The 25,844-nt window shown below is 54.4% G+C and overlaps 2 protein-coding genes across 10 annotated transcripts in view; one reads left to right on the plus strand and one right to left on the minus strand.

The window, feature by feature from the left end:
• STKLD1 (serine/threonine kinase like domain containing 1) overlaps positions 1 to 13,503 on the plus strand; it is a 30,428-nt gene extending 16,925 nt beyond the window's left edge. The window contains exons 8-19 of one of the 5 annotated variants that reach the window (XR_010130389.1): positions 1,917 to 2,035; positions 3,225 to 3,388; positions 4,785 to 4,915; positions 5,593 to 5,676; positions 8,034 to 8,150; positions 9,328 to 9,468; positions 10,468 to 10,602; positions 11,285 to 11,413; positions 11,505 to 11,633; positions 12,452 to 12,518; positions 12,841 to 12,920; positions 13,244 to 13,305. Coding sequence is in view for 4 of the 5 variants with exons in the window: in XM_019033141.4 (XP_018888686.4) it covers positions 1,917 to 2,035; positions 3,225 to 3,388; positions 4,785 to 4,915; positions 5,593 to 5,676; positions 8,034 to 8,150; positions 9,328 to 9,468; positions 10,468 to 10,602; positions 11,285 to 11,413; positions 11,505 to 11,633; positions 12,378 to 12,518; positions 13,244 to 13,428 (1,475 nt within the window). In the remaining variant the exon portion in view is untranslated. Of the gene's footprint in view, positions 1 to 1,916; positions 2,036 to 3,224; positions 3,389 to 4,784; positions 4,916 to 5,592; positions 5,677 to 8,033; positions 8,151 to 9,327; positions 9,469 to 10,467; positions 10,603 to 11,284; positions 11,414 to 11,504; positions 11,634 to 12,377; positions 12,519 to 12,840 lie in introns of all 5 variants that reach the window. The other 4 variants (XM_019033142.4, XM_019033141.4, XM_063696843.1 and 1 more) reach the window with 4 other exon arrangements.
• Positions 13,504 to 13,649: 146 nt separating this feature from the next.
• Positions 13,650 to 25,843, minus strand: REXO4 (REX4 homolog, 3'-5' exonuclease). Of its 5 annotated transcripts, none has more exons than XM_019033144.4 (8): positions 25,206 to 25,843; positions 22,250 to 22,596; positions 20,363 to 20,506; positions 19,884 to 20,077; positions 18,568 to 18,656; positions 16,360 to 16,434; positions 15,399 to 15,473; positions 13,650 to 14,660 (listed from the first exon to the last, which is right to left on the minus strand). In XM_019033144.4, exons 1-8 carry the CDS (start codon positions 25,428 to 25,430, stop codon positions 14,541 to 14,543), a joined length of 1,269 nt encoding a protein of 422 aa, XP_018888689.4. In that variant the 5' UTR covers positions 25,431 to 25,843; the 3' UTR covers positions 13,650 to 14,540. The 5 variants fall into 5 exon arrangements, with proteins under 5 accessions (XP_018888689.4, XP_018888690.3, XP_055207429.2 ...); XM_019033145.4 differs by having other exon boundaries at positions 22,250 to 22,418; positions 25,206 to 25,321; XM_055351454.2 differs by lacking the exon at positions 25,206 to 25,843 and adding an exon at positions 23,244 to 25,183.
• Between the last annotated feature and the right edge of the window lies 1 nt (position 25,844).

Below are 25,844 nucleotides of genomic sequence, written 5' to 3' on the forward strand. Positions count from 1 at the left end.
CACCTCGGCCTCCCAAAGTGCTGGGATTACAGGCATGAACCACTGCACCCAGCCGCACTCAGTCCTTGGTAGACAGAAGATGAATGAGTAGATGGGTGGGTGTGTGGTTTGGTGGGTGGTAGGATGGATAGGTGGGTGGGTAAGTGGATGGATGATGGGTGGGTGAGTGGATGGATGGATAGGTGGGTGGATGGATGGATGAATAGGTGGGTGGGTGGGTGAGTGGATGGATGAATGGATGGATGGATGAGTGGATGGATGGATGGATGGATAGGTGGGTGGGTGAGTGGATGGGTGAGTAGGTGAGTGGATGAGTGGATGGATGGATGGATGGATGGATGGATGAGTGGATGGATGGATGGATGGATGGATGGATGGATGGATGGGTGGATAGATGGATAGGAGGGTGGGTGAGTGGATGGGTGGGTGGGCAGGTGGGTGGGTGAGTGGATGGATGAGTGGATGGATGGATGGAGGGTGGGTGAGTGGATGGGTGGGTGGGCAGGTGGGTCGGTGAGTGGATGGATGGATGGATAGGTGGGTGGGTGGGTGGGTCAGTGGATGGATGGATGGATGGATGGATGGATGGATGGATGGATAGATGGGTGGATGAGTGGATGGGTGGGTAGGTGAGTGGATGGATGGGTGGATGGGTGTGTGGTTGCATGGGTGGGTGTATGGGCAGATGGGTGAGTGCATGGGTTGTGGATGGATGGGTGGGTGGGTGCATGTGTGGATGGATGTGTGGGTGGGTGGGCATATGGATGGATGGGTGGGTGGATGAATGAGTGAATGAGTGGGTAGGTGGGTGAGTGGATGGATTGAGTGGATGAGTGCATGGATGGATGGATGGATGGATGGATGGATGGATGGATGGATGAATGGGAGGGTAGGTAAGTGGATGGGTGGGTGGGTGGATGGATAGGTGGGTGGGTCAGTGGATGGATAGATGGGTGGGTGAGTGGATGGATAGGTGGGTGGGTGGGTCAGTGGATATATGGATGGATAGATGGGTAGGTGAGTAGATGGATGGATGGGTGTGTGGTTGGAGGGATGGGTGTGTGGGTGGATGGGTGAGTGCATGGGTTGTGGATGGATGGTTGGGTGGGTGGATGGGTGGGTGGGTGCGTGTGGATGGATGTGTGGGTGGGTAGGTGTATGGATGAATGGATGGATGGGTGAGTGTGTGGGTAGATGGGTGTGTGGATGGATGGGTGGGTGGGTGAGAGTGAATGAGTGGGTGAGTGAGTGAATGAGTGTGTAGGTGGGTGAGGATGGGTGGGTGGATGGGTGGATGGATGGGGTGTGTGTGGATGGATGGGTGGACAGACGGGCAGATGGTTGGTTCTATTGGAGGTGTAGATGGCACGCGTCCTTGGAGTCCAGCCCTTTACTGTTGGGCTGGGGAATGGAGGTCCAGAGAAAGAGGGGCTGCCTGAAGCCAACCAGGGACTGATGGACTCAGAGGAGTCTGCACTTTTGCCTCCCTGTCTGGGGTTCCAGTTGAGAAAGTAGGGCAGAGCAACTGTAACTTTGCCCCCAAGGTCCTGACATTTAGAAGGGGCAAGAAGTTTAGAGGGGTGCACAGTTTCTTGGCACGTGCCTCTTCCAACTCCTTCTACAGCCATCTAGGGCACACAGACATACCACCTATATGGGCCAGCCTGGTGGGCACCCACCAAGATGGACAGCTTCATTGGCTCCAGATCAATGCAAAGCTCCCGCTGATCGGGGCCTCTTCCTCCCCACAGTTAATATTGTCCACCTCTTCTGAGAAGAGGACCTGCAGGGCTTGTGTTTCAAGCTGCTTGCGGGGGGCCACCAAAGGGGATACAGTGCTGGGCAGGGTGACTGTGTCAAGCCCCTGCCCCCAGGGAGCAAAGGACTCAGGGATCCCACCTTGCTTTTACCAACAGACCCCTTTCGTAAGTCCTGGATGGCCCCTGAAGCCCTCAACTTCTCCTTCAGCCAGAAATCAGACATCTGGTCCCTGGGCTGCATCATTCTGGACATGACCAGCTGCTCCTTCATGGATGTGAGCCGCCCTCCCTTCCCCACACCCCACATGCTGCTCCCCACGTGCCCAGGCCTGGGGAAAAGGCTTGGCCTCACCCTGCCTCCCCTCTGCATCCCTTCCCCTGGCTCTCTGCAGGCTGCACAGAGCCCCTTTCTCCACCTGCGAGGGGCCTGCCCTCCTCAGAACCCCTCAGCTTGCAGCACCCGCTGGGCTCTAGCAGGATAATGACAGCAGTGGTAATATTCAGACCATCCCACGCGACCCTCGCAGCAGCCCTCCAGGTGGTGTCACTGACTCTTGATGGAGAAAAGCCAAGTTCAGGTGCCCTTGTGAGCATGAAGGCTGCACGGAGTTGCAAGCAACGGGAACCCAGTGTGGGCCTGAACACACCCGGCTGTCTCATGCACAAGCCCCAGGCTGGTGTGGAGGTGCCTTCTCTCCTCCTGCACATCCTTAGCATGCAGCTCTTTCTCTCATCCCTGCTGGGGCCCCTGCACCATGGCCACAGCCTGTGGGCATGAAGGAGGGGAGGCAGAGGGCCCCACTGGCCCCGCGAGCACTCCAAGGTCACTCTGGCTGCAGGGAGGCAGGGAAGTCCAGCCTGTCGCTTCCTATCCTCTATATGCAGAAGAGAAAAGTGGGGAAGGCCTGCCATGCCCAAAACAAGGAAGCTCCCCTTCTCCGCAGCACCACCTGCCGGCACCGAGGTCCCCAGAAAGGACAGACACCTGGCTGGACCCAGGTTCCCCATGGTCTCCCAGACCCCCAGACTCCACCTCTGAGAAGCACCTTGCCACTCCCTTCCTTTGAAAGACTCCCAGGGAAATGAGAGCCTTCCCACTTCGGAGGCTGTGTGACATCCTGGAAATAGCCTGAGCTCCAGCCCCAGCCCAGGCAGTGTGACCCTGGGCATGCTCACACTCTGTGAAATGGGCATGCTGTCTTACTGGCTGGGTCTAGATCAGGGGGCTTTCTTGGCAGGACTCCACCCCGGGAGACAACCCGCTGGCTTCTCTGAAACTCCATTTCTTCTTATGGAAGAGCTTGGGGCCCCTGGGGTCTCTGGGCATTCTTGTAGACGGTGGCCACACCTGGATCTCCCTGGTCTCCTCCTGGATTTCTTGGTCCCTGGTCGTCCCCTGCCCATGCTGGGACCTAGTTTTCATTTACTTAAGGGAATACACAGAGCTGTCCTCTCTCCATGCAGGGCACAGAAGCCATGCATCTGCGGAAGTCCCTCCGCCAGAGCCCAGGCAGCCTGAAGGCCATCCTGAAGACAATGGAGGAGAAGCAGGTCCCGGATGTGGAAACCTTCGGGAATCTTCTGCCCTTGATGCTCCAGATCGACCCCTCGGATCGAATAACGATAAAGTGAGCTCAGGGTCGGGGTTTATTTTAACCTATGGATTTATCTTTCAACATCTCTCCACCCTAATACAAGCACAGCTAGTTGGCCTTGTAACACCTCAAAGAACTCCATCACAGATGCCCTGATTATCCCTGCATAGCTGGGCTTTGCCCAGTTCTGGCTCTCCCAAACCGTGCTGCGGCGAGTAATCCCGAATGTACAGTGGAGTGAGCAGACTGACCCCCAGGAGGCACAGGAGGCGTAGCCCCCAGGACCCACGACACTTTTAGGGTTCCAGAAAAAAGTTTTCATTCTACATTAAAAAAAAATTCCTAAAGAAAATGGTCACCTTTAAATTTTTCATCCCAACTTATTTTAAAATCAGAAGACAAAAGTAAATACATAACACTGGCTGGGGCGGTGGCTCATGCCTATAATCCCAGCACTTTGGGAGGCCGAGGCGGGCAGATCACTTGAGCTCAGGAGTTCTAGTCTAGCCTGGGTAACATGGCGAAACCCCTGTCTCTACGAAAAATGCAAAAAATTAGCTGGGTGTAGTGGTGCATGCCTGTGTTCCCAGCTACTGGGGAGGCTGAGGCAGGAGGATCGCTCGAGCCCGGGAGGCAGAGGTTGTTGCAGTGAGCTGAGATCTCGCCACTGCACTCCAGCCTGGGTGACAGAGTGAGACCCTGTCTCAAAAACAAAACAAAAACATATAACAAAGAATCCAGGCCGGGCACGGTGGCTCACACCTGTAATCCCAGCAGTTTGGGAGGCTGAGGTGGGTGGATCACTTGAAGTCAGGTGTTCGAGACCAGCCTGGCCAACAGAGCGAAACCCGTCTCTACTAAAAATAGAAAAAAAATTAGCTGGGCATGGTGGGGCACGCCTGTAGTCCCAGCTACTCAGGAGGCTGAGACAGAAGAAATGCTGGAACCCGGGAGGTGGAGGTTGCAGTGAGCCGAGATTGTGCCACTGCACTCCAGCCTAGGTGACAAGAGTGAAACTCCATCTAAAAAATAACCCAAACAAAACAAAAAACCCAACATATAGCAAGGAATCCAGCCTGGGTCATATTCATCTTTATACCAACACAGTTGTAAAATCTGGGTTTTCATGTTTCTATGGAGGCAGGGGACCACAAGAGCAAAAGTGCCAGGGCCCTGGACTGTCCCCCAGCTCTGTGAGCTGAGGCCCTGCCTCCGTGGAGTACGTCCCTGGGTGTGGAATTGCTGGGGTGCTTGCCGGACACACTGGGGACACTATGAGAGACCCTGCCAAATGGATCCCAAAACAGGGAGTTCAGTGTCCAGTGTCCGCACCAATGGGCAGCCCGGAGCCAGAGGCAGAGGGAGAGCCCCACGGGGAGGCGGCAGGGGGCGCTGCTGGGTTACTCAGCCCTCTCTGCTGCTCTGCTAGGGACGTAGTGCACATCACCTTCGTGAGAGGCTCCTTCAAGTCCTCGTGCGTCTCTCTGACCCTGCACCGGCAGATGGTGCCTGCGTCCATCACCGACATGCTGTTAGAAGGCAACGTGGCCAGCATTTTAGGTGATGCTGGGGACACAAAGGGGGACTGTGCCCTGAAGCTCCTGTCCATGGCCTTGGCATCCTATTGTTTAGTTCCAGAGGGTTCATTATTTATGCCCCTGGCCTTGCTCCACATGCACGACCAGTGGGTAGGAACGGTTTCCCTCCATCCATCACTACACACTGCCCAGGACACTGCTCTGCTCAAATATCCTCCATAGCTCCCAACTACCTATAACACAAAGTTCCTCTCCATAGCCTGGCCCCCACCTGTTTTCCCTCCGCTCCTGCTACACAAATCCTCTATGTAGCTCAATGGCCTAGTCACTGCCCACGCCTCCCACAACCCTCTGCTTTTGCTTCCACAGCCTGGGTGGCACACAGTGGTCCCAGGACATCTTCCTCACACAGCACCACTTCCTTCCTGCGTGCTTCTATGTGCCCAGGATGAGCAGAAGTGCGCTCCATCATCTGTGTGCTCCAAGACAGAGACTTGAGTTCTATTAAGGAAAAGTTGCTTGGTCTCAGTGTCCTCATCTGTAAACTGGGGATGGTAACAGCCCCTCCCTCTCATCCTGAACCTGTGGATCTGAGGAGGGGATGCACACACAGCAGCCAGCCCAGTGTGGTGCCCAGAGACAGAGCCCCAAGGCCCTGGTCCTCAGAAAGGTCCCTCCCCTGCCTTCCTGTCCCTGCAGAGGTCATGCAGAAATTCTCTGGCTGGCCCGAAGTCCAGCTCAGGGCCATGAAGAGGCTTCTGAAAATGCCTGCAGATCAGCTAGGTAGGCCCCACCCTGCACCCCTTTCCCAGCTGCTCCCCTAGGGGCAGAAGCTATGGTCCGGCCTGTGGGGAGCTGAGGCTGGCCCTCACCCCGGGCTCTCCTCGCCAGTGCTTTAGTGCAGCGTGGAGGCGTGCATGTGTCCCCAGGAGAGTCCCGTGTCTCTGCTATCTGCCTGGGGAAGACAGCAGAGAAGGGGAATGGGTGGTGTGGCAGCCCTCACATGATTTTAGTGGAGCCACAGACATCCCATCTACCCCACTGTCCCTATGAGGGGTATCTGAGTTGTTTCTCAATTTCCACTATTATGAATGATACTAGAACGGACACCCTGGTGTGTATGTATCTGTGCGCTTGTTTCTGTAGCACAGATTCCTAGATGTTCAAGGGTTTGAATACTTTAAATTTTCACAGATACAACTTGCCCACCTATTAAGAATGCATGGCCTGGCGCAGTAGGTCACGCCTGTAATCCCAGCACCTTGAGAAGCCAAGGCAGGAGGACTGCTTGAGCCCATGGATTTGAGACCAGCCTGGGCAACAAAGGGAGAGCCCATTTCTACAAAAAATAAAAAAATTAGCCAGGTGTGGTGACACATGTCTGTTATCCTAGCTACTCAGGAGGCTGAGGCAGGAGGATTGCTTGAGCCCAGGGAATCGAGGCTGTAGTGAACTACGCTTGCACCACCGCACTCCAGCCTAGAAGACACTGTCTCAGAAAACAAAACCAAACCCAAAAAGATTGTTACTGCTCATTCATGGAGAGTGTTGGGAAAAGCAGGGTTTTTTTTGTTTTTGTTTGTTTGTTTGTTTTTGAGACAGGGTCTCGCTCTGTCCCCCAGGATGGAGTGCAGTGGTGCGATCTTGGCTCACTGCAACCTCCGCCTCCTGGGTTCAAGTGATTCTCCTGCTTCAGCTTCCCAAGTAGCTGGGACTACAGGTGTGTGCCACCACACCCAGCTAATTTTTCATATTTTTATTAGAGAGGGGGTTTCACCATGTTGGCCAGGCTGGTCTCAAATGCCTGATCTCAAGTGATCTGCCTGTCTTGGCCTTCCAAAGTGTTGGGATTACAGGCGTGAGACACCGTGCTCGGCCAATTTTTAAAACATTTGTGCCAAAACATGCTTTCATAAAATCTTTCCATTCAACCTTTTTCACCTGCCTGAACATTGCCTTCACATATCCATCCATCCATCCACCCATCCATCCGTCTGTCTATCCATCAGACCTGGATTAGGAATCCACTGAGGTTTGTTGCAGTGGCTCGGGCCTCAGAGGTGACAAGGCCCAGCCCTGGCCTTCGAGCAGGTAGCAGAGGCCTCATATGGGCCTAATTTACCATTCCCTCCCTCCCCTCCTCCTCTTCGACCCCTTTTGTAGCTCAGCTGTGACCAGGACAGAGTCCCTGGGAAGAGAGACTTTGCCTTCCTGGGGAAACTAGGGAAGCTGTTGGGCCCCATCCCAAAGGGTAGGTCTTTCCCACCACCCGGAGCCACACCTCCCTCCACGCCTTGCTTAGAAATGGGCTTGCAGCCCAGCGCGGTGGCTCATGCCTGTAATCCCAGCACTTTGGGAGGGGCCGAGGTGGGCAGATCACTTGAGATCAGGAGTTCAAGACCAGCCTGGCCAGAGATGGTGAAACCCTGTCTCTACTAAAAATACAAAAATTAGCCGGATGTGGTGGTGCATGCCTGTAATCTCAGCTACTCAGGAGGCTGAGGCAGGAGAATCGCTTGAATCCAGGAGGCGGAGGCTGCAGTGAGCTGAGATGATGCCACTGCACAACGGCCTAGGCGACAGAGTGAGACTCTGTCTCAAAAAAAAAAAAAAAAAAAAAAGGGTTGGGGGGTCTTGCTTCGCTCCACACTCCAGGTGCCAGGACTTCATCCTTGTTGCTCTCATGAGCCTAGAGTGGAGGGATGGCTGCCTGGCCACTGCCCCTCACCCAGTCCCCAGCCCACAACAGTTTCTGGCACAGTGGCAGGGTGGATGGAGCCCACCCACCCACGTCCACCCTCAGGGCAGTTGCAGCCAAGGGCTCTGGAGTAGACTGGCTAGGTTCAAACTGCTGAAGAGCAGGTGCTTTCATCCTGCTGACCCCAGGTTACTCATCTGCATATGGAGGGCAGCCTTGGGAGGGGCCACTTCACAGGGCTGTGGGCAGCACAGAGCAGGACGCCCGTGGCAGACATGGCATGCACTCCATGGACCTAGCGCTAATCCTCATTGTCCTTCCCCCTTCTATTCACCCACCTAGGGCCCTGCAGGCTCCTACCAGCCTCTGGGGGCCCTGGTCGGGTCTATATGCCCCCGATCTGGCCCAAAATGAGTCTCTCCTGTGCCACCCGCCCTGCCAGGTCTGCCGTGGCCCCCGGAGCTGGTGGAGGTGGTGGTCACGACCATGCAGCTACATGACAGGGTCCTCGATGTCCAGCTGTGTGCCTGCTCCCTGCTGCTGCACCTCCTGGGCCAAGGTGGGTGCCAAACCAGGCCAGATGGGGTCGGGGAGGCTGTGCGCTGCTTCCTGCAGCTGTGCCTCCTGGGCCAAGGTGGGCACCGGGCCGGGTGGGTTAGGGGAAGCCATGCCCTGCTCCCTGCTGCTGCACCTTCTAGGCCAAGGTGGATGCCAGGGCCAGGCCAGGAGACACTCCTGGTGGCCTAGCTCCGCCCCCGCCATCTGGTTAGCATCTAACCACTGGAGAGTCCATGCCATCCTGTGCCCATCAGACCCCATCCTGGATGGCAGAGAGGGCACAGGCCAGGAGCTTGGAGACGCGGATCCCACCCAGGCCTGCCTTTTGCCTGCTCCGTGGCCCTGGACAAGTTCCTGATGCTCCTGCCAGTTTCCCAGCTATGAAGCGAGGAGCTGGACACGAGGTCCTCTGGAGTGACCCTCAGGGAGGATGGGTTGTGTCCTCTGAAGAGGGCTGGTAGGAGGGCAGTGCTGAGTTCATTTCACTGTCCTGATGGAAGAGGTTGGAGCTGAGAGATTGAGCCTCCTATGAGACATGGGTTGTTAAAAGAGTTGAATTAGCTTTGATGATTTTTTTGGAAACAAAAAGTATTTAGTTACTTTTTTTTTTTTTTTGAGATGGAGTTTTGCTCACCACCCAGGCGAGTGCAGTGGCGCACTCTCGGCTCAATGCAACCTCCACCTCCTGGGTTCAAGCGATTCTCCTGCCTCAGCCTCCTGAGTAGCTGGGACTACAGGCACCCACCACCACACCCGGCTAATTTCTGTATTTTTAGTAGAGACGGGTTTCACCATGTTAGTCAGGCTGGTCTTGAACTCCTGACATCGTGATCCTCCCAAAGTGCTGGGATTATAGGCATGAGCCACCGCGCCCGGCCACCTTTCTAGTTTCACTGTTGAAGTTTGGAGTTCCATGCAATGTTGAAATTGTGTTCAGTGCTGCCTGACCGGCTCCCAGGGACCAGGATGCGTGGCCTGGCCAGGCAGGGCTACCCTCCGGTCCTTCGCTCCATTAGGCCACAGGGATTCATGAAGGCCTGCTCTGGGTCAGAACAAGGCAGACCCTGGTTTCCTTCATGCAAAGTGGAGATGCTATCCCCCAGCCTGTGAGCCTTGTGTGTCTGGCCCCATGCCGAGCTGTGGGGCTAACCCCAGGCATCTTCCTCTGGCTCGAGCAGCACTGGTGCACCACCCAGAAGCCAAGACTCCCTGCAACCAAGCCATCACCTCCACCCTGCTGAGTGCTCTTCAGAGCCACCCCGAGGAGGAGCCACTTCTTGTCATGGTCTACAGCCTGCTAGCCATCACCACAACCCAGGGTGTGTCTGCCAGCCACCTCCTGCCCCACCCACGCTCCAGGACAGCCCTTCCCAGGGGTCTTGGAAGGGTTGGTTTGGGGTATAGGGGGGTTGGACAGGACAGTGCTGGGCCTCCTCCTGAGATGCACGGCGGCATTTGGCCGTCTTCATTTGGCCACCCCAAATGCTGGTCGCATCCTTTTCCATCTTGATGACAAGCTTCCACTCTTGAAGTCACTGGTTCCCTCTACAGACATGCTAGGCGCAGCTCTGGGCTTCACACCAATGACATCTCTTTCCCACACTTCCTGCCCCTTCTGGGAGGCTGGGGGTCAAATGCCCTGTGTGTCTCCATTCCATAGGGCCCAGTGGGCTTCCGAAGCCGCCAGCCAGGACTGTGGGAAGGAGAGGGCCATACAGAGCACTCACACCTTCACCCACAAATCGGGTGCGCACTGTTCTCCCCAACAGTAAGCTGGGCCTCGAGAGAGCCTAAGGACAGTTGCCAGGAGTCCATGCAGCAGGGTTCAGGGCTAGGGGCTGGGCCCCAGCACCCTCTTTACTGCACAGACTGGATAACTGATCATACATGGCTGATCTCACTTTGGGGAGTGAAAGGAGGCACTAGGAACAGATGTCAACTGGAACCATCAGGCAAAATGGATGTCAGTTCATCCTACCGGGATACGGCCCCGTCATGGTTCCATCCTGGAAGGCATAGGCTGGCTCTGTGAGCCCAGGAGGCAGGGTCAGGCCCCCTGGATGGGAAGCTACAGAGGTCAGACCCAGCCTGGTAGCGGGATGGCAGCTATTGGGACTGGTGGCCCACGAGATGGACAGACTCCTCTGGGGCCAGTCCCACATCCTCCTGTTCAGGGCTCCGTTGAGTGCACACGACTTGGCCCAGAGCAGGCACCCAGGGTTGCAAGTCAAATGGGACTGCAGTGCCCAAGGACAACAGAGGCAGGAAGGCTTCCTGGAGGGAGGGGCCCTGGGGCCCTCATTCTGGCTCACCCACAGAGTCAGAGTCACTGTCAGACGAGCTGCAGAACGCCGGGCTGCTGGAGCACATCCTGGAGCACCTTAACAGCTCCCTCGAAAGCAGGGACGTCTGCGCCAGCGGCCTGGGCCTGCTCTGGGCCCTCCTGCTGGACGGTGAGGGGCCCTCCTCCTGCTGTCCCACCGGGGCTGGCAGCCCTCCCCCAGCCCCTCCCTAACTGCCCCTGAGAGCCTTTGAGGACCTCCATGTCCTGTCCCTGAAACACAACAGCCATAGTCCGGGAAAGGCTCTTCTGAGAGCTTCCAACTCCAACAGAAGAAAATCAAAGAGCAGAGAGAGAAAAGGCAGGGGAGGAAAGGACTTCTGGCAGAGACCGGGCTTCAGGACTTCTTGCCCAGTGGGCAGACCCCTCAGTTTTAAGTGCCTCCTGCCCAGGGAAACATCCTGGGATTTTCCAGGCAGCCCTGGTTCCAGAGGGCAGCGGTGGTGCTGGATGCCCTGTTTGTTTTGATTTTTGATTCACAGTAGGGGGCCCCCTGGCCTGTGCTGCTTCCCCTCCTCTAGACCCCATCTTGGCACTCCAGCGCCCCAGGAAAAAGAGAGCTCCAAACCACGGAAAGCCCGGGAAACCCAAGAACCCTGCCAGCACCCAAAGTGTGGGATTCTCCAAGCCTCTCCTGGGCTAACCCCTGCACCGTCTCTGAGGACAGTTGACCTTTCCCACCCCATTTCTGCTGTTGTCGTTAGCTGGAGGAAGGCAGCAGATGGGGGATGGGAAGGCCCCCCTGCACACACCCAAGGCCTGGGTGTCCCCTCCCATCCCTGTCCTCGTTCCAGGTATCATTGTGAACAAGGCCCCCTTGGAGAAGGTCCCGGACCTCATCAGCCAGGTGTTGGCCACCTACCCTGCGGATGGGGAAATGGCAGAAGCCAGCTGTGGAGTCTTCTGGCTGCTGTCCCTGCTGGGTGAGCTGGGTGGGCGCCCTGGGCCCCTGGGGCTGGGAGGGGTGGGCCTCGTGGCACAGCAGGCACAAGGCAGCCCGGCCCCTTTCTGCAGGCTGCATCAAGGAGCAGCAGTTTGAACAAGTGGTGGCGCTGCTCCTGCAAAGCATCCGGCTGTGCCAGGACAGAGCCCTGCTGGTGAACAATGCCTACCGGGGACTGGCCAGCCTGGTGAGGGTGTCAGGTGAGCCTGGGGACAGGACGAGGCTGCCACCTAGAGGTGGGGGCAAGAATCAGCCCCTATCAGTTACATCTGCCAGGTGCCACAAACCAAAAAACAGAAGCAACAAATCAAAAAGGAAAAGAAATTAAAAACGATCTAAAGTCCAGTCATCCAGAAATCACCATCAAGACTTTCACGCACACTTGATAAACTCTTGTCTCTGCGTTATGCTACCCTGTGACCCTCTCTCTGTCCATAAACACATCACATCTGCACAGGTTTCCTAACATGCAGGCACACCGTGACTGATCAAAACAGCTCTGGAAACAGTGTCTCCAATTCCTCACAACACAAACCCTGCCTGTTACTCAGCTAGACAGGCTGGGCCCAGCGCTGAGCACAGCACAACCGACGCTCGGCCCACAGCACAGTCCTTCGGAGAGCATCCTGGGCCTGGCAAAGACACCAGCTAGTGCCTGGCAACTCCGGGCTCATGGTCTTGACCTCTGTACTACCTAATCTTCCCCAGAGAGTGACAACGACCCCTTTGGCTCTGGGGGGGCTGCCTCCTCTGTTCTTGCGTGGTCCTGTTCAGGTCATGCCAGTGTACTGGTCCGCCCAAGCTAATGGGGCCTCCTGGGTCCCGTCTCTTGTCCTGTCCCAGCCCCCTGTGTGTGAGCTCTGGGGTCCCATCCTGTCCTGGGCAGAAGGCTCTTCCCTTTCAGGGGGAAGTGGGGCATGAACCCACTCCCACCCATCCCCCAGAGCTGGCGGCCTTCAAGGTGGTGGTGCAGGAGGAGGGCGGCAGTGGCCTCAGCCTCATCAAGGAGACCTACCAGCTCCACAGGGACGACCCGGAGGTGGTGGAGAACATGGGCATGCTGCTGGTCCACCTGGCTTCCTATGGTGAGAACCCCTTCTCGCCTCACACTCCCTAGAGCCCAGCGGTCAGGGGTGCCCCGCTCCCCCTATAACTGACAGGGAAGGAGCACACGGAAGGCGGGCTCAACCCCACTTCTCGGCCCACTTAAACTTCCCACTCATTTGGCATCTTCTGAGCACCAGGGGTTGTCTTGGCTGAGGGTGACGCTTGGGGCTCCGGAACTGCAAGGTGGCTCTGTGCATGCCAAGCCCAAGGGGGAATGCGACCCACTCTCATCCTTCTGGGGCTCCTGGCAAGGGGCACAGGAAGGGCTCCGGCCTCAGGACCTTCCTGCTCCACCTGCAGAGGAGATCCTGCCGGAGCTGGTGTCCAGTAGTATGAAGGCCCTGCTCCAGGAGATCAAGGAGCGCTTTACCTCCAGCCTGGTGAGTGACAGCAGCGCCTTCAGCAAACCAGGCCTCCCTCCAGGTGGAAGCCCCCAGCTGGGGTGCACCACGTCTAGGGGACTGGAATAGATGTTTGTATGGAACTGACCTTGATCTCCACATGTATAGTTTTCAAGACTGCTCTCCTGCCTGCCTATTATCCCGTCTCTATGACTGGGCCAAAATCAATCTTAAACGGGAGGGGTAATCAGACCTCTCCAAAGAGTTTCCTGTCCATGACTGCTGGATTGAGTCACATGAGTAACTGCTCCTGGACCCGGGGACTGTCCACGAAAACTGACTTGCCTGCTTCCTCCTTCCAGGAACTGGTTTCTTACGCGGAAAAAGTGCTCTTGAGGCTGGAGGCAGCCACCTCTCCCAGCCCCCCGGATGGGGAAGCAGCTCAGCCCTGATGCGGGGGACAAGACAGATACCCCACAGGCCCCTCCTCCACGTGTGCCCTCTCCCTGTCCTTCCTTTCCATGGGCCACTGTTTCCCTTGGGGTAGGGGGAAGGGTCATCCAGCACCAGAATGCGCACCGCACACTCCTCTTAGGTGACTAATAAAGAGGCCCAAGGCTGGTTTCTGCCTTAATCATTTCTGGCAAGAGGCTGTGACTGGCCAGTGGGATACTTAATTCTGCAGTCTCTATAGACCTCGCCCCTGGACAGAGCAGTCCTTCCAGACCATTCTAGATGAGAGTCAACACTGAGCCTCCACAGGCTCCATTCCAAGTAAACATCTGCATTTATTTTAAATCGCATCCTCGGTGCGTCTGCCCCTTTTCTGTCCAGCTGTCAGGTGGCCCAATAACGCCTTGGACTCCGTCCCCTTGTCAGTGCCACTGGCTGTTCCTGACTCTAGTTCCCAGGGGAGCCTCAAACTGGGGCCTAGCCCAGAAAGCCACCGGCTAGCATCACATAGCTTCTCCAGCTCAAATAGCCCAAGGTTGGTATGTCTGCCGACCTCCAGGAATAACCGCAGTCACCGTGCCCAGGCAACGCATCCTCGTGCTATGGGGAGAAGCCTCTGCTGGGTGACCCACCAGCCAACCCTGGGCCAATTTAATTTAGATAAATGCTCAAAGTCCAAACGGCCACAGGAAACCCCTGATGTAACACCTGTTGTGCCAGCCAGCCGTGTCTCAGGAGCTGACTGCAGACACCTGGTCTGGGTCCCTCAAGCCCAGCAGAGCTTGTTATGTCCCCTAACACAAAGGAGGAAAATGTGGCTCCTCGAGAGGAAGGTGCTGAGCACCTCACCCCAGGGTGTCACCGAAGATGGGTGGTGACAGCACCGTACGGACTGGCGGTCCACAGGCCCCAACCTCACCTCGCCCAGGGGGTCAGCAGTCGGTAAAGTGTGGCCAGGCATGCCCTTGGCAGTCCCTGCTCCCCACCCTGACCATCCGGGCCCAAACACACATGGACAGTAAGACCAGGTTTCAGACCACAAAGTCAAGAGGAAGGAGGACCTTCTCAGTAGCACCACGCCATGCCCCTCTGCCATGATTCTGAAAAGGTTTCACCAGAGTTGCCACTCTGGGGAGATGTGATCTGTCCCTGTGACTGGTCACATTGCCTCTGTAGCGGGGCGGCAGCAGCAGCAGGGCAGGACTGCTAGGCGTCGTCACTGCAGTGGTCTGGAGCGGTCAGCAGGGGGCGTCTGTCTCGGGCCATGCTCTCCCACTCCTTCTTCACCATGACGTACAGCCTCATTGCTGCCTGGGCATCCTGAATCTAGACGACACGAAACATCCCAGCAGGTGACGAGGCATAGCTGCAGCCCACAGTCAACCCCACAATGACTGAGCCCTCCCACTAGCCACTCTGCTACAGATGTACTGAGTAAGACAAGGACCTGGCCACAAGATGTCACCAGGACGGGGAGGGAGGACACAAGAGAAGCAGAGAGAGCAACGACCTGATGGTCCCCACACTTCTGTGACTCAGACACCCCTCCCAGGAGAAGAAAGGGAAACCCAAAGAGGAGAAGCAACAAACACGCTGCCTTTTTAGGTCTCTGAGTGCAGGGTGATGGCAGGTTGGGCACTGGGCACAGGGGCACAAGGACCAAGCAGATGGGCAAAAAGGGTCCAAAGCACTGAGGCCACGTTGCAGGGGGTGACTGCTCCACAGAGGCAGAGCCAGCTGCTCAGCGGGGCCGGGCAGGGCAGGGCTGGAGGGCTGCGGGGGTGGGGGGACCCTTTGTAATTATTTGGCAACTTTTTCTCCAAATAACGAGAATGCAGTACTTTTGTGTTAAGTGTTAAATTCGTTAAATGTGCATATTTAGAATTTAACCAAAATTCCGTAACTCTGCTCTGCCATTTTTTTTTTTTTTTTTGACCAATAGCCTCGTAGGATAAGTAGGTGCCCAAGCCCCACCTCCCCCATGTCTGTGTCAGGTGACTCATGTCTGGTTCCAGGTGGGAAACCGCCCCAAACCCCATGAACTACCCCACAGGACACACTTACTGAACAGTGCTCCGCCTGCTGGACCTGGAGCCCAAGGATCTTCTCTGAAAGTAGTCTCAGAGACGGCCTTCCACTCTGCAAAGGGGGAAGAGGCGGGTGGGGGCCTCTGCAGGCTCGGCCCAAAGAGGGTCACCCCACCAAGCAGGGAGCGGTTGGCTACTGAACCTCACCCAAGCGACCTACAGTTTGCCTCTCAGTGGAGAGGTGCTCATGGCACTTAGGGTGGTAGCCACCAGCTGCCATTTATAGCATGATGGGCTGGTGATACACCCCTATCAGCCAATAAAGGAAGAGGGCCAGGGGAGGAGTCAGCATCCCCATCTCCCATCTTGAGGCCTCCCTGCTTATCTCAAGAGGCACAGCTCTGGCCAGGCATGGTGGCTCACACCTGTAATCTCAGCACTTAGGAGGCCAAGGAGGGCAGATCACTTGAACCCAGGAGTTTGAGAACAGCCAGGGCAACACAGCAAGACCCTATCTCTAAAAAAATAAAAATAAAAAAATTAGCCAGGGGTGGTGGCATATGCCTGCAGTCCCAGCTACTTCAGAGGCTAAGGTGGAAGGATTGCCTGAGCCTGGGAGGTGGCAGTTACAGTGAGCCGAGATTATGCCATTGCACTCCAGCCTGGGTGACAGAGCAAGACCCTGTCTAAAAAAAAAAAAAAGGATGAAGAACGGCTCTGCCCTTGGCACCCTCTAGAGCAGATACGACAGTGGTACCAGGCCCTTAGTCAGTGACCCTGTTTCAGAGGTTAGAGTGGAAATAACTTGCCCTCCGTTGCAATCATTTTTAAGGTCAGCAATTAGCAGAACTCTATTTTTAAACATTCCTTCTAGTTTTAAAGGTTAAAAGGAAAAACAAAAACCCTTTAACCAACAAGTCAGCCACCAGTGACCAGAAACAATGAAGTGACCAGCAAAACAGAAATACAGTATCTTGAGTCACACTCATTCTAAGTACCTTTACTTGACTCTTGAAAGGTTTATATTTCTGTGTGTCCCGAATCTTCTTTTTTGGATGATCAAGAAACAGTACCTAGAAAAATAAAATATAATGATAATCATTTTCATTTTCGGTTTGTAGTAGCAGAACCCCCTCCCCCCGCCACCTTTTGCAAGTAACACCTTTGTGTGTGTGTGTGTGTGTGTGTGTGTGTGTGTGTGTGTGTGTGACGGAGTCTTGCTCTGTCACCCAGGCTGGAATGCAGTGGCTCAATCTTGGCTGACTGCAACCTCCGCCCCCAGGTTTCAAGTGATTCTCCTGCCTCAGCCTCCCGAGTAGCTGGGATTACAAGTGCCCGCCACCATGCCTGGCTAATTTTTGTATTTTTTAGTAGAGACAGGGTTTTGCCATGTTGGCCAGGCTGGTCTCGAACTCCTGACCTCAGGTGATCCACCCGCCTCGGCCTCCCAAAGTGCTGGGATTACAGGTGTGAGCCAACGCGGCTGCCCTGCAAGTAACATCTTGTAGGGAATCCAAGTGTGTCACACACACATGGAAACAAGGCACTGATATGAATTTCAACTCCAGAAGGAAATTTATCGCACTGACTTAAGCTGATGCCCGACAGTCAGAGACAATAAAAACAAAATCTTGAAATCAAGGAAGTAGGAGAAAAACAGTCAACAGTTAACCAGCAACCAACTTATTCCTATATTATACTTGTATTTTGAGTTGGTTCTGCACATCAGGAAGTCGGAAATAACACATTTTAACAGCTCATCTTGCAATCTTAGCATGCAATTTTTTGTTTTGTTTTGTTTTTTAATAGGATCTCACTCTGTCACCTGGGCTGCAGTGCTATAGGGTAATCATGGCTCACTGCAGCCTTAACCTCCTGGGCTCAACTGATCCTCCCACCCCAGTCTCCTGAGTAGCTGGGACAACAGGCACACGCCACCATACCTGGCTAATTTTAAAATTTTTTAGAGAGATGGGGTCTCCCCTGTGTTACTCAGGCTGGTCTCTAACTCCCGGCCTCAAGCAATCCTCCAGCCTCAGCCTCCCAAAAAGCTGCGATTACAGGCATAAGCCACTGTGTCTGGTCCTTAGCATCATCTTCAAGAAAGACTTGAACATGTGCTGCACACATTACCAGGGATGGAGTCAGAGTCAGGAGGGAAGGACAAGTCACCACAGTAACAGTCTCTGAGGGGATACAGCAGGAGCACACAGAAGACCTTTCTGTGAGGACACTGCCCGGGGGGTTCTCACCTCAGTTTCACCCTCTATAAATGAGCATGAACACCTCCGGCATCTTTAATGGATTCAAGGGATCTCTACAGTGCCGTGACGGGAGCACCATAGCAAAGGCTGCTGCCTGAACATTAGCATCTCTGCCACTTCCTTCTGAACGGCTTCAAGTTCCTCACCACACCCAAGTGCTTCAAGCCGGTGGGCAGAGGTGATAACTTAAGTGTCTCTCCCATCTAGCAGACTGGCCTCCCCGCTGTTTCCACTGTGTCCTTTAAACCAACATCCAGGCATTTGCCCATAAACTCAAAGTGACCCCCACCCTGTTCTCCTGTAAATACACATGTACTCGCTCTGCCTGACTCTTCATTCCTGCCTCGGGTGACCAGGAGATGGCGGGCTGCCCTCCCCACCCATGACGCCTTCCCTGCCCAGGGTCTGTATGTCTTTGAACTTGTTTCCCACGGTGGTGGTGTCTGAATTTGCACTTTCCATCTGAAGAACCAGGGGCTGCCCCAGGCGGGATTTTCCTCGGGACGCCAGGAAGAAGGCAAAGGCAAGCTCCCAGGGCCAGGGTGATGGTTAGGCAAGCGTAACCTGAACACGGGCCACAGGGCATCTGCCAGGATAAACTTGTTTCCTGTGGAGGGACCCTGGTCACGGATGGGACAACTAGACATTAGGCCTTCCTCCAGGTTAAAGGGGGCATCAGCACCTTCATTTCTCATTAGGGCGGGGTTGCCAGCTGCTCTGGTATGGGAACCCCAGTTTCGCTGGGGGCTGTCAAAACAAGAGCCTGGCATGGCTCCTAAAACACAGTAAGAACTCAGCACGTGGTATCTGAGATTATTACCAAAGTATTCCCAACATAGAGCACAAACCCACACATTGTTAAAGCTCCCCAACACAGCAAGGGCGTGAGTGTAACACCCACGGAGCAGGGGCAGGCTGAGTCCCCAGGAGAGAGCCCAGTACCTTTAGGTCATTATGCAGAGCGTGCCCCACTAGAATTCTGCCCTTCAGCATCTCTGCCACTTCCTTCTGAACAACTTCAAGCTCTTCTCCTGGAAAATCAACACAAAGAAGCGGTTTTTTGCAACACACACATCACCATCATTCTGTGAGGAGGCAGCCCCGCTCCTACCCCTGGTCAGACCTAAGACAAATGGTCAGGCCTGCAATGCCACCACGGAGGGTGACTCGAAGCTACCACATCCACCCACCCCCCTGGGAGAAGTGCCTTGTGGGCCCCTAGCAGGGGTGGCTGCGAGAACCACCTCTGAGGAGAGGAATAAAGCGCTCCACACAGTCTGCAAAGTCGGCTCATGGCTGGAGGAGAGCATATGTTGAGTGTAGGCACTGAGAAACTTTTAGAGCCGCCTGGCAGCGCAGTTCTGCCTATTCAACCTCATGATTTACTTGACAATTTTCCAAATGGAAATAAAAACAAAACTGCCCCCACAAAAATGGGCAGAGATGTGTTGCCCTAGGCCCTGGGCTCCAGAGGCAGCCTTGCCTGCTTCTGGGGACCACCCCACCACCAACCCCACTTGTACCCTCCGAACAGGGCTGATTAGACCAAGGGTGGCCCGAGCCAAGTGGGACCAGCTAATTTTTAAAAAATGTTTTTTAGAAGGCCAGGTGCAGTGGCTCATGCCTGTAATTCCAGCACTTTGGGAGGCGGAGGCAGGCGGATCACCTGAGTTCGGGAGTTCGAGACCAGCCTGACCAATGTGGAGAAACCCTGTCTCTACTTAAAATACAAAATTAGTCGGGTGTGGTGGCATATGCCTGTAATCCCAGCTACTCGGGAGGCTGAGGCAGGAGAATCGCTTGAACCCAGGAGGCGGAGGTTGCAGTGAGCCGAGATTGTGCCATTGCACTTCAGCCTGGGCAACAAGAGCAAAACTCCATCTCAAAAAAAAAAAAAAAAATTTTTTTTAGAAATGAGGTCTCGCTATGTTGTCCAGGCTGGACTTGAACTCCTGAGTTCAAGCAATCCTCCCTCCTCAGCCTCCTGAGTAGCTGGGACTATAGGCATGAGCCACCGTGCTCAGCTACTGGCCTGGTCTTGAAGTCAGCGGACAGGAGGCAATGAAGTGCAAGGCATAAATGGGTGTAAAGCCGTCTAAGGATGCCTTTTGTATTTTAAAACCCATCGCCCCAAAAGGAGACAAGACGCATCGAAACCAGCTACAGTGAGTGGTCTCAGACAGAAAAGGGAACAAAAGGGAGAAAATGAATCCAGTTACTACTTTCCCTTCTAAGTTCCTGAGCTGTGGATGACATACCCTGCTTGAGGTTCTCAGGCCGAATCCCACTGACCGCTGTCCTATAGTCCGTCACGGGCTCGGTTGGTTTGACGTACTTGTCATAAACGCACTTCCCATACTGGTTCACGATGGACACACGGGCGGCCACGCTCTCCTCCCCCTTAGGGCCCACGCCCACCATCTCACAGTCCAAGGCTAAGGCTCTTGTCAGGCTGAAGGGTAACCAAAGGCTGTAGTTTAATAAACACGGCAGGCCACAGGGCTCCAGGTCAGAGCCCCAGGGATCCATGGACTAAGTGTCCGCAGAGAAAAGCTCTCTGCCCCTCACTCATTTGCATCCACGTGACAAGCTCTGTGTGGTCCTGGTTCTTAGCAGGACCCTGGGAGGTGCTTGCTTCATTCACCTCAGGGAGAGGAAAGCATCCTCTTCCTTGAAGAAGCCCCGCCCTCCACGGCTAAGCCTCCCCAGCAGACCCCACTCCCTGAGACCAGCGTACCCGCCGAAGGCATGCTCTTTCACGAGGCTGAGGCTGACGCTGCCCTCGCTCTGACCCAACTGTTTCCTCGCTATCTTGGCCGCCTCTGGACCTATGGCAGCTTCGATATCCGCTGGGTCCACGTCGTCAAACCAGATGTCTTCCCTAAAAGGCAAAGATAACAGGCTGATCACCAGAAGACCCTAGTGCAACTGGTGGGGTGGGGCTGGGGGGCTGACTGTGCAGGTGAGCGGAGCGATGGCACAGCCTGCCTCTCCCACAGGCTGGCCCCAGACACCCCGACTGCTGGCCCTGCTGCTTCTGCTATTTTGATCATCTTGGTATTTTCCTTTTTTTTTTGAGATGGAGTCTCACTGGGTCACCCAACCTGGAGTGCAGTGGCACGATCTTGGCTCACTGCAACCTTTGCCTCCCAGGTTCAAGTGATTCTCTTGTCTCAGCCTCCCTAGTAGCTGGGATTTTACAGGCGCCCACTACCACGCCTGGCTAATTTTTTGTATTTTTAGTAGATACGGGGTTTCGTCATGTTGGCCAGGCTGGTCTTGAACTCCTGACCTCAAGTGATCCACCTGCCTCGGCCTCCCAAAGAGCTGGGATTACAGGTGTGAGTCACAGCGCCTGGCCTCATCTCTTTTCTTTTTAATTAGAAAATACACTCATTATTCAAGATTTAGGAACACAGACAAACACAAAGAATATAAAACAGAAACATATAACCCACCACCCAAGTGTAATGAGTGCTAACATTTTAATTATGAAGGTAACACGTTCATTATCGAACACTTAGGAAACAGACAGACAGAATGCCTGTAAGATGGAAACACAGAACCCCTTGCCCTCCGTACTCGGATGCTCACACAGGCACATAACACCTGCCTGGGGAATCTGTCTCTTGGGCTAAGGTTAAATATCATTTCCTTAGAAAAGCCATTCCCGGCCCCACTGAATGGACACGTCCCTCTTGTTCCAGGCGCCCAGTACCTTCTCCTCACTAGATTTATCCTGACCACACTTAAGCAACAGCTGCAGTTTACAGTCTGTCTACTGCACTTGACAATAAGCCTCAAGAGGGAGGAGCGGGCCCGCCTCACTGAACTCTATCCCAGACAGCCTGCCTAGCACAACACAGGGAGGCCCCCAAATGGCTCATTCCTCAGCCATCAGCAACTGTGTCCTGAACACCCAGGCAACATGAAGCCAGCTGTGACTTATGAACACGTCACCTCTAGCTGAACCGTTCAGAGGCGGCCACTGACTCCCGGTCCACCCCACGTGGGTGGCCACCACAGGGTTTATTCTTTTCACTTGTTTTTTTGAGAGTCTTGCTCCGTCGCCCGGGCTGGAGGCAGTAGTGCAATCACAGCTGACTGCAGCCTCAACCTCCTGGGATCAAGTGATCCTCCCACCTTGGCCTCCCAAGGAGCTGGGACCACAGGCAACAGCCACCACACCTGGCTCCATCACAGGGTTGAAGTAATCACCAGGCACTGAGCCAAGAGTGCCAACCTCACAATCTCCTTGTGACACCACCAGGACTACCACAAGGCACAGAGGACGTCAGAAACTTGCCCCAAACCACCCAACTGGCGAGAAGCAGGGACAGGCCTCATACTTGGGTCTTTCTGGCTTCAGCACGCTTTCCTTCCACACACGTGTACTGGCACCCACTAAATGCTGAGCTCTGCTCAACGCTCGGAAGAAGCAGGCCCTGCCTTATCATGCGCACACTCTAGGGGAAAACAAGTAACAGCGAGTAAACAAAGGAACAGACGACATCACGGTAAAGTGATGGAGAGACTGCGGTGAGGCCACCAGCCTCCATAAGGAGACAGGCCTTGGTGAAGTCGCTGTGCCTCGGTTCTCAGCGGTGAGGTGGCCCATACTTACTCGGTGGGTGGGGCCGGGGCTGCCTCCTTAGCTTTCCGCTTCTTATGCTCGATGTCCCCTCGTTCTGGAACAATGTCACCATTTGTCCTTTCCTTGGTTCCTTTCTTATTGTGCTCTGCTCCACTGGCCTTGGTGCGAGGTACTGGCGCCTTCCTGTCCATCTTGGAACCTGAAGGAACAGAGCCCCTGCTGGCCTCCTGGTCTTTTCCTGCCGGCATCTCCTCTCCCTTCACTTGAGGCGAGGTCTCTTTTTTGTTTTGCTGAATAATTTTGGGCTTCTTTTTGGAACCCATCTGAGAGATGACAAGAGGCTTTTCTGGGGCCTGAGATTTTTGTTTCAGCAGCCACTGGGACCCAAAATAAAATACATGCTGCATTTGAATTTGGAAATTACACACAGCAGATTGAAAAAACTTACGTGTGTATGTATATACACACATATACACCAAACACATCTATACAATTCCCATCCGCATCACTGAAATTCATTTTCAAACGGTTTGGAAAAAGCTCTTTTTCATTCTCACGGGTCACTTGTGGTGAAATGCTGTTTCTCTGCTTATCTTATTATAATGCATTTTGCACCTGCTCCTTCATGCATACAAAATGTCAAACTCATTCTACACCTTGGGTACCTGTTGAGTGGCTGGACACCACAGACCACTTCCCTTTTCAGCTTATCTAGAAAGAATTTTGGAGTTAACTTCCCTCACAGCTTGGGCCAACATCCTGCTACAGAGAAATCACTTTTTTTTTTTAACAAGATTCCCTGGTTTGCTACTGCTGTGAAGGTCTCAGGAAGGTGGGGGATATCATAAATGAAAAGAAAAGCTTCTGTCAAACTGGAGTGGCTGAAGAACTGCTGGCAGCCACACCTTAGCTGTCACCCAAGCAGAGGCTCCTGTAGTCTTAGAGCCCAGCTTCCTCCCTGTGTTCAAATCCCCAGTGGGAGTAGGCGCCACCACAGTGCGATGATGAGGCGGGTGCTACTTACCTGTTCTGTGATAGGTAAAGAACTGAAGGGCTGACTTTCTTGGACGAATTAGAAAACACTCCAAAGTTTCCCTATAGCACACATCCCTTCCATTCACTTATTTTGCTTTTCTTTCTTGGGAGAAGGAAGAAGAGTTGGTGTTCAAGAAATCTCACAGAACCCTGGGGCTGCCCACGGGAATTTGACTGGTCCTGTGTGTCAAGACAGGAATGTCTGCACTGAGATACTGTGCAGAGTATTAGGAGGTTCAAGAAGCGCTCGGGAGGCTGAGGTGGGAGGATTGCTTGAGGTCAGGAGTTGAAGACCAGCCTGGGCAACAAAGTGAAACCCCATCTGTATTAGTTCATTGTGCACTGCTATAAAGGAATACCTGTGTTTGGTAATTTATAAAGAAAAAACGTTTATGTAGCTCATGGTTTTGCAGGTTGTACAAGAAGCATAGTGCCAGCATCTGCTTCTGGTGAGGCCGCAGGAAGCTTCCCATCATGGTGTAAGGTGAAGGGGGAGCAGGTGTGTTGCGTGGCGAGAGAGCAAGCAAAAAAGGTGCTAGGCTCTTTTTAAACAACCAGCTCTCAAATGAACCAGCAGAGTGAGAACTTACTCATTACTGAGGGGAGGGCACCAAGTCATTCATGAGGGATCTACCCCCATGACCCAATACCTCCTGTGGGCCCCATCTCCAACACTGGGGATCACATTTCTTTTTTAAAAAAACTACTTTTTACTTTTATTTAGAGATGGAATCTCACCATGTTGCCCAGGCTGGACTTGACCTCCTGAGCTCAAGTGATCCTCCTGCCTGGGCCTCCCAAAGTGCTGGGATTACACGTGTGGGCTACTCGGCAGGCTGAGGCAGGAGAATCACTGGAGCCCAGGCAGCAGTGAGCTATGATCCTAACAGTAGGTAGCTCCAAGGGAGCTCCAAGTGATGTGGTAAGAATGTATGAGTGACGCACGTGGGAGAGTGTCTGGGAGAGAGCAGGCAACCTCTACAGAAGCGCAGGTCACTAGGGAGACAGCAGGTACAACACAGCCTTAGAAGCATGGACTCCAGAGTCAGCCACCTAGTTCCCAGCAGCAATCTTAGATGATCTATTTAAACTTTTCCAGCCTATTTCCTCATCTGTACAATAGAGATGATGAAAGTGTCCACCTCACAGTCTTATTTTGGGGATTGCAACACACATGGCATAGAGCACATGGCAGAGTGCACATTTTTAAGAGCTCAATTAGTATTTACTTCAAGACCATAAGTGTCGCTAGAACCCCATCACATGTCTGCTATCTGCTTTTCACTTCTACACACGAATCTTCTTTCTCCCTGTCTTGCTACACAGACCAGTGTGTTCTTTCGTTGTTGTTGTTGTTTGAGATGGAGTCTCGCTCTGTCGTCCAGGCTGGAGTGCAGTGGCGCGATTTCGGCTTACTACTGCCTCTGCCTCCCGGGTTCAAGCGATTCTCCTGCCTCAGGCTCCCCGAGTAGCTGCGACTACCGGCGCGCGCCATCACGCCCGGCTAATATTTTTTGTACTTTTTTAGTAGACACGGGGTTTCACCATGTTGGCCGGGCTGGTCTTGAACTCTTGACCTCAGGGGATCTGCCCGCCTCGGCCTCCCAAAGTGCTGGGATCACAGGCGTGAGGCCCCGCGCCCGGCCTGGTTTCGGGATTTTAAGCTAAATTTCTCTTTGTAAAATCCATTCTAGTTAGTTCATTATGCAAAAGGTACAAGGGTTTATCTTTGCTTTTTTGTACTTGAAGTAATTCTTTCATCAATTTCTTTCACGCAAACAAGTTCGAGACCTCCCTCAACAGGCCACCTTTCTTGTGAAAAGCTGTTTACAAGATTTCGATTCAAATCTGCCTTTACAGGTCCTTTTTGGGGCTACCCAAGTCTTTCCCTCCGTCGCGTTCTGCGGGAATGAGCTGCGCAGCGCTCCGCCCGGGCCCCCTCAAGCCTCACCTCTTGCAGCGCCTTCCAGTTTTGAGAAAAGTCTTCTGGTGCCTTTGGAGGTCGCACCACAGCACCGGGGCCGCTTGCTGGCTTCTTGCTTACTTCCTGCGCCTTGCTTTTCCAAAACCTTTTTTTCTTCTTGTTTTTCTTCCGAGTGAGCGTCTTGACAGGACCCGGCTTAGCCACGGGGCTGCTCGGGGCGCGCTTGGAGGCGGGGACCTTCGCCTTCCCCATCCTGCTGCCGTCCAGCGCCTGGGCCGGCGGCCACCCGAGACCCCGGTCTCCCCGGGCCCGGCGCCCTAGCAGCACAAGCGCCTGCCCAGGCCAGGCCGAAACACACCCACCGCAGGGACCCCGTCCAGGAAAAGACTCCGGAAGAGACCCCGCACGCGTTCCGCATACCTCAGCGCGCACGCTCCAGTCCCCGGAAGCGCTCGTCTCTCCACAACCGGCTGGAAACCGGGTCCCTGCCTCTCGTTCCGCGCAGCCTGGGCGGTTCGCCCGCACGGGACTTGGGCCGCCGCCTTAGCCAGCGGCATCCGGGGTCATCGACCTCGAGTTTGATTGGGGCAAGCCGAGGACCTCCCCAAGATCCGGGATGGGGATGAGAGATGCGAACGCCGGAAGGGAACTGGGGGGCCGCTCTGT

The sequence above is a fragment of the Gorilla gorilla genome, chromosome 13 (assembly GCF_029281585.2).
Source record: "Gorilla gorilla gorilla isolate KB3781 chromosome 13, NHGRI_mGorGor1-v2.1_pri, whole genome shotgun sequence".
In the NCBI taxonomy this organism is placed as follows: domain Eukaryota; kingdom Metazoa; phylum Chordata; class Mammalia; order Primates; family Hominidae; genus Gorilla; species Gorilla gorilla.